General features: G+C 28.3%; 1 protein-coding gene across 1 annotated transcript; it reads right to left on the bottom strand.

Annotated features, from left to right (window-relative positions):
- Positions 1-1,198: 1,198 nt before the first annotated feature.
- On the bottom strand, positions 1,199-2,531 carry LOC120172869 (trans-resveratrol di-O-methyltransferase-like). The gene is made up of 2 exons (XM_039180221.1): positions 1,716-2,531; positions 1,199-1,632 (listed from the first exon to the last, which is right to left on the bottom strand). Exons 1-2 carry the CDS (start codon positions 2,499-2,501, stop codon positions 1,327-1,329), a joined length of 1,092 nt encoding a protein of 363 aa, XP_039036152.1. The 5' UTR covers positions 2,502-2,531; the 3' UTR covers positions 1,199-1,326.
- Positions 2,532-8,593: the final 6,062 nt, after the last annotated feature.

Here is an 8,593-nt window from a genome sequence, read left to right as displayed (position 1 = left end):
AAATATAAAGCTCAATGAGATCAAAGGGTGGAGAGAGAGAATAATTAGAATATCAAACATGCACACATGGAAAATTCAAAACACATGTAATCATAATGTTTACAAAAATATAAATGTGAACTAATAAGTCACTAACTATTCAACCATCCGCTAATCGCCATAAGACGAATCTCACAAAATTCATAGCCAGCTGGACGCGGAAAACGATAAAAAAAGAATTACATAAACACGAGTGGTGACTTTAAAGCGTGGATGTTACCATCCAGTACATAAAAGAATTCCGTTTAAGCCTAGATTTTCAAAATTAAAGAACTCCAAAGTTCAATTAATATTTGGGTAAATATTGACTTGGGAAGATATTCATGTGTTTGAAGTTTTAATAATCTTGTTAAAGTTGCTAGAGCGTATAAAGTGGTTGTGCAAAGGTTGAATGGTTACAAAGTGTGCTTTAGGTGGAGAATGGTTCTGTGCAAGTAGCGTTGGTATTCATGGCATAATTTGTGCTAGCACTTATATAGGGTAGGGGTGTATTTGGTTCGGTTCGTTTTTTTTTATCAAAAATTGAACCGAACTGAAATAAACGGTTTTTTTAAAATTTAAACTGAAACCGAATGGTTAAAAAATCAAAAAAATCGAAACTGATTTTTTCAGTTCGGTTTTTTTAACGGTTCGGGTTTTTCGGTTTGGTTCGGTTTATCGGGTTTTCAATGAAAAAATCACTTGAAACTATAATTTTTTTTTTAAAAAAAATTGCATATTCGGTTCAATATGGAACAAATGGGTTCCATATGAAAAACCCGAAACGAACCGAATCAAAAGAATTGAGACTTTAAACCGAACCGAAAACCAAACCGTATAATACCAAACAGAACCGAATCGAACCGAACCGTTTTACTCGGTTCGTGTCGGTTTTTCGATTTTCTCGGTTTCGTTGCTCAGCCCTAATATAGGGTATTTTTCGAAATATTCACGTGCACTCTTTTCCTCTATTTAGGTTTAGAGAGGTTTTTTAACGAGACCCACGTTTCTGAGTTGTTTTGTATAGTTTTCGTTAGTGATGCTCATCGCTGCTCGTCGAGCACGGTAGAATCCATAAATAACCCCGGATCATTGCTATAGGTTTACAATTAACACAGGTAATCTCAAATAAATAAACATTGGATTCCAATTTCAAAAAAAGGTAATGACACCAATAATATCAAAGTAAAACAACGTTTTATTAAAGATAAACCTCGATGACAGATTTTGTTGATGGAATCAAATTGAGTTCCCATGTGGCTGACTGTTTATCCAGTTTTATTTAGACGGAGAGCTATAACTTTATTATCAAGGATAAACCTCAATAAGGGATCTCAAACCTATAATAGGAATGATTTTGTAACCACTAAAACCAGCAGCAGAAAACAGCGTAGCCCATTCTTCCTCGTGTCTCTCTTTTCCGGTCATCAGCACCATCATCAGCATATCAATGAAGAGCTGCGTTTCCAGCAAATCCAACCCTTGTTCATTCACTTTCTTATTCTTCATTACTACCATGTCTATTATCATCACTTTCCCTCCACTGCTAATTGCCTCTTTACATCGCCTCAGAATCTTCACACATTCATCATCACTCCAATCGTGCAATATCCACTGTTTAATCAACTCAAAAGAATGAACGAATCATTCACTTACCCAAAAAATGCATAAGTAAAGATAAAAGAATTAGTAAAAACCTTTAGTAAAACTGCATCTGCAGACGGAACATGCTCGAATATGTCGCCTCCAACATATTTAACATTCCCACTATCTTGTAGGCCAGCAACAACATGAGGAAGATCAAACACAGTGCATTTCAAATGTGGAAATGCATCAGCAATGGTCTTTCCCAGTGTTCCCGTGCCCCCTGCAACGTCCACCAAGGAATTCAATCCCTCGAATGCCTCCTTATACTTGTCGATCAAAATTCGAGCGACGAGTCGAGCATCGCTGGCCATGCCTTGATTGAAAGAGTTGTTTACATGTGGATCGTGGCTACAATAGTCCCACAACATCTCCCCATGTGCAGTAACAAATGGGGTCCGATCATCAGTTTGGAACCAGGTCCCTAGGAAATGCCAAGGCTGCATCAAAATTGGATCCAGCATGGATTTCAAAAGTGGGGTAGCGCTCAAGGTATTGTCCTTGAGCAGGAGCCGAGAAGCGCTGGTAAGAACATAACCGTCTTCGTCGGATCCATCGCCATCCCCGAGCTTTTGTTTTGCAAAGAAGCCCGAGTGGACTAAAATACGCATGAGCCGGTAGACGTTGCATGCCTTGGTAGGGTGGAGCGTCGGTAGTGCCGCAACCAACTCGGTGATGGCCATCGGCTTGCCGTGGTTTTGAATGATATCAGGGATGCCTAAATCAATTGCACACTGCAGAGACATGGAATTTATGAAGCTGAAAATGTGGTTCCAGACGTGTGCTTGGGCTTGAAGAAGCTCATTAACATTCTCTCCGTTAACATTGACCTCACCCATCTTTGCTAAGATATTTTGGTTTTGCTATGGAACAAGTATGGCAATGAATATGTTATTTATAGGCCACAAAATAGATACTAGGAGAGGGAGGCCCACCATATATACAAGAATTGCCGTCTTAAAATATTTTTTTAAACATGAACAACGTGCATAACAAATATTAGTTAATGCCGCCACATGTTTCAACGACATAAATTACATAAATATTGTTACAGTATTTAAGACGGAATGACAATTGTGGAGTGGGGCACTATATCTTTTTACATATATATTTAAATGTTAAGTTAAAAATAAAATATATTTTTAGTGAAGATATAAACAAAATATATTTTTAAATTAAAATATATTATTTAAAATAAGAATAAAATATATCTTTAATTTAAAATAAGAATAAAATATTTTTAAGTGAATATAAGGACAAATATATATATTATATTGAAATAAGAATAAACTATATAAATATATTTTAAGTTAAAATAATTAGAAAATATATTTTTAAAAATTAAGATAAAAATAAAATATTTTTTAAATGAAGATAAAGTTAAAATATACTTGTAAGTGAAGATAAGATTAAAACATATATTTTTATATTAAAATAAAAAAATACATTTAATAAGTTAAGACAAAAATAAAATTTATTTTTAAAAATTAAGAATATAAAATATTATGAATTTAAGTAAAGTGTTTATATACTAAGATACATTATATATATGATTTATTGTCTAAATTATGTGAAATGGTTGCCTTGACTTAATGGTTTGGTGCTTATATATCACCCAAAGGGTTCTTTGTTTGATTCCCCTTGCCCTCATGTGCATTGATTTATTTATTTTCAACCATAGTGTCACTAATGACATATGACACCACACGATTCGAGAGTTAATTTAGTTTATTAAAATTAAGACCAAATTGAAACAATATATAAGTAATAATGACTAATTGTATAATTATAACAAAATATTTTAATTGTCATGTCACCTGAAATATTTAAATAATTAAACAATCTGATTGATTAAATCAAAATATCGATGATGGTTTGATTGATTAATTTAGTCACATGTTTTAATGACATAAATTACATAATCATTGTTACAGTATTTAAGATGGAATGAAAATTGTGGATTGGGGTCCATGTATCTTTTTCATACAATATTATTTTCCTTTTTTTCTTTTTTTTTTGGATTTATTGTAGGAGTCAAGTGAAGATAAGATTAAAACATATATTTTTATATTAAAATAAAAAAATACATTTAATAAGTTAAGACAAAAATAAAATTTATTTAAAAATTAAGAATATAAAATATTATGAATTTAAGTAAAGTGTTTATATACTAAGATACATTATATATATGATTTATTGTCTAAATAATGTGAAATGATTGCCTTGACTTAATGGTTTGGTGCTTATATATCACCCAAAGGGTTCTTTGTTTGATTCCCCTTGCCCTCATGTGCATTGATTTATTTATTTTCAACCATAGTGTCACTAATGACATATGACACCACACGATTCGAGAGTTAAATTTAATTTAGTTTATTAAAATTAAGACCAAATTGAAACAATATATAAATAATAATGACTAATTGTATAATTATAACAAAATATTTTAATTGTCATGTCACCTGAAATATTTAAATAATTAAACAATCTGATTGATTAAATCAAAATATCGATGATGGTTTGATTGATTAATTTAGTCACATGTTTTAATGACATAAATTACATAATCATTGTTACAGTATTTAAGATGGAATGAAAATTGTGGATTGGGGTCCATGTATCTTTTTCATACAATATTATTTTCCTTTTTTTTTTTTGGATTTATTGTAGGAGTCAAGTGAAGATAAGATTAAAACATATATTTTTATATTAAAATAAAAAAATACATTTAATAAGTTAAGACAAAAATAAAATTTATTTAAAAATTAAGAATATAAAATATTATGAATTTAAGTAAAGTGTTTATATACTAAGATACATTATATATATGATTTATTGTCTAAATTATGTGAAATGGTTGCCTTGACTTAATGATTTGGTGCTATATATCACCCAAAGGGTTCTTTGTTTGATTCCCCTTGCCCTCATGTGCATTGATTTATTTATTTTTCAACCATAGTGTCACTAATGACATATGACATCACATGATTCGAGAGTTAAATTTAATTTAGTTTATTAAAATTAAGACCAAATTGAAACAATATATAAGTAATAATGACTAATTGTATAATTATAACAAAATATTTTAATTGTCATATCACCTGAAATATTTAAATAATTAAACGATCTGATTGATTAAATCAAAATATCGATGATGGTTTGATTGAATAATTTAGTCACATGTTTCAATGACATAAATTACATAATCATTGTTATAGTATTTAAGATGGAATGAAAATTGTGGACTGGGGTCCATGTATCCTTTTCATACAATATTATTTTCCTTTATTTTCCTTTTTATTTTTGGATTTACTGTAGGAGTCAAGTGAAGATAAGATTAAAACATATATTTTTATATTAAAATAAAAAATACATTTAATAAATTAAGACAAAAATAAAATTTATTTTTAAAAATTAAGAATATAAAATATTATGAATTTAAGTAAAGTGTTTATATACTAAGATACATTATATATATTATTTATTGTCTAAATTATGTGAAATGGTTGCCTTGACTTAATGGTTTGGTGCTTATATGTCACCCAAAGGGTTCTTTGTTTGATTCCCCTTACCCTCGTGTGCATTGATTTATTTATTTTTCAACCATAGTATCACTAATAACATATGACACCACATGATTCGAGAGTTAAATTTAATTTAGTTTATTAAAATTAAGATCAAATTAAAACAATATATAAGTAATAATGACTAATTGTACAATTATAACAAAATATTTTAATTGTCATGTCACCTGAAATATTTAAATAATTAAACGATTTGATTGATTAAATCAAAATATCGATGATGATTTGATTGATTAATTTAGTCACATGTTTCAATGACATAAATTACATAATCATTGTTACAATATTTAAGATGGAATGAAAATTGTGGACTGGGGTCCATGTATCTTTTTCATACAATATTATTTTCCTTTATTTTTCTTTTTCTTTTTGGATTTGCTGTAGGAGTCGTTGAGTGATAGTTATATTTCGGTTCGTTTGTTTCAAGTAAAATATTTTCTGAAAAATATTTTCCTCATTTTTCAGTGTTTGGTTGGAAAAAAACTGGTTGGTCAACGTAAAACATTTTCCTGATCAACAGAATTTACTTTGTGTTTTCTGGAAAATGACTTACGGTATGATTTTCCGTAAGTCATTTTCCAAACTTTTTACTTCAAAGAATAAATACTCAAAATAATTTTATTTTATGAATTTAATATTAATAAAATATTTTAATATCATTTTAATCAAAATATTAATTATTAAAATATTTAATATATATATATATATTAATATTTCTAATAATATAATATTATATTTTTAATATTATAATAAAGTAATCAATTATATTATAATAATATAAGATATTATATTTTTATTTTAATAATATATAATAAATTATTAATAAAATTTATATTATTTATTAATTTCATAGAAATAATATTAGTAAATTATTAATAATGAATATTATTATATATTTAATATTAATATAATAATCTAATAATATTTTTAATAAAAATATTTAAAATTTAATAATTAATATTTTTAAATATAATATAACATTATTACTTTAATAAATAATTAATATAATTTATAATATTTTAATTTCAATGAAATATGACAATATTAATATTTAATTAATAAAATTATAAAAATAGTATTATAATAATAAATAAATTATTTTAATATTTTAAAAATAATAATATTAAGTTTTATGATAAATAATATTATTTATTGTATTTAATATTTTTAATAAATAATTTTTATAATTTTCATTAACTAGTGGAAAATTGGTTTAAACAACATATTCCAAATATCGTAAAACGTTTTACAGAAAATATAATTCATTTTACATAAAATATTTTTCGAAAAACATTTTCAGTGAAAAAAACGGACCCTTATTCTCAGGATGAAATTATGTATAGTTTCAGGGGCACTGTCCCCCGCCCTATAATTTTTTTTATCAAAATATATAGGGATAAATACATATTTAGATCTTCATGTTTTGATTTATTTTGATTTTACTCCCAATTTTATTGCTAATTATATTTTGTCCCTAGAGTTATGACTCCTCCCCTGTTTGTAGTAAAGCACAATACTTTATTTTCTAGTGCATCAATTTAGGTTTCATTCTTTCTTTAATATGTTTTATGTTTTTTTATGGAACAAGATGGTTACTTCAGTTATACGCTATTCATCTCTTTTAATTTTGGTGAGTGTATGTGACAGGGGCATAACTTTGTTGGGCCCAAAGAGGCCCGACCTCTGTAATTTTTTTGTATTCGATAAATTTTTTATCTAATAGTATTTTAGTTCATTTAAAAATAATTATTAAAATTTAAAAAATACAAAAATATTAAATATTTATTTAGGTAGGGACCGAACTAAAGAAGTATAATTCAATATTCTCAAAATTTTTTGGTCTAATAACAATTTAGGTCATTGTAAATTTAAATATTAGACAAATTAGACATTGTCTTCTGAATTTTAAGTTTAAATATCTAATAAGTCATTGAATTTTTCTTAAAAAATTCAATATTTTTACTCGTGCCAATATCTAATCCCGATCAAAAGGCGGTTGGTCAGTAATGTTGATGTGGGAGAGAATTGCGAACTGAAATAAATCCAGAAGAACTAGTTGAAGCCCCTTCTTTTGTCCATCATTAGAGTTTATATACCGACTCCTTGTGTTGTGCATACTTGGGTTGAGCCTAAATCATCGTTGCTATTCACAGGTAGGCAGGGTGTATAAATACAACTGCTATTTAGTGGATTTGAACATTAAAAATCTCTTAGTATTATCAAAGGATTATAGTAAGCCGAATGACTTTCGTTATAGGAGAGTCCTTCCGGAGGTAGACTTGGTAAGCAAGAGGAGAAATTGTATCTACGGAAGTATATAATTTTGTCTCCTAAACACCATGAATTCCTTGTGGAGGATATTTTATAAAATTTTACTCGGGCGTCGTCTTTGGTCCTGTCTATGGTATATATTCTATATGAAGGTTTCTTTACTCTTTGTTTGGGAAAGTTGTCTCTTTGTAAAATTTGAGGAAATGTTCTAAAATTTACGGAGTTATCTCATAGGCTCCTCCAAACTTTGTGTATTTCCTTATGAAGGGCAGTGCCTTTGGAAAATATTTTTCAATTTTTAACTAAATGTGGCAAAGTTATCTTCAGGAACATATGTATTCTTTGGGGATGATGCACAACATTTTTATTGGGATGTTTTAATTTAGAGTAATTAAGGTAGACAGAGTTGCCTTCAAGACCTTATGCGTTCCTTGAGGAGGATTCTCAATGCTTTTAGGGTGTCTTGATTAATTTGGGCGGAGTTGTTTCGAAGCCCCTATGCGTTCCTTGCTGAGGATGCTCAACGTTTATGGGGTGTCTTGACTAACTTGGGTGGAGTTATTTCCATGCCCGCATAAATTCCCTGTGAAGGGTTCTTGTAGATAGAGGTGTTCAAACGGGTAATTCGGTTAACCGACTAAATCAAATTACCCAAATTCTATTAACCGAAGTTTTCCCCATTAACCGTTAATTAAACTGAATTTTTTTCTAAAAAATATTAACCGAACCTAACTAAGTTCGGTTAACCGAATTAATCAAAATTTATAAATATATATATATATTTAATATTTAATATTTTTTGGTTTTTTCGGTTAATTTAGTTGGTTAATTCAGTAAAAACCGAATTCAAACACCCCTAATACTAAATAATATATATATATATATACATATATTTAATAATTTTGATTAATTAAACGATTTTGAACCGAATTAACCGAAACCGAAATTTGAAAGACACCATTAACCGTTAATTGTTCGAATCCAAAATTAACTGACCGATTACTCGACCAAAAATTAGGTTCAGTTGGTTAATTCAGTTTTAACCAAACAGTGAACACCCCTACTTGTAGATTCAA

The sequence above is a fragment of the Hibiscus syriacus genome, unplaced genomic scaffold (assembly GCF_006381635.1).
Source record: "Hibiscus syriacus cultivar Baekdansim isolate YM2019G1 unplaced genomic scaffold, ASM638163v2 tig00111881_pilon, whole genome shotgun sequence".
In the NCBI taxonomy this organism is placed as follows: domain Eukaryota; kingdom Viridiplantae; phylum Streptophyta; class Magnoliopsida; order Malvales; family Malvaceae; genus Hibiscus; species Hibiscus syriacus.
This window is presented reverse-complemented; position numbering and strand designations above follow the sequence as displayed.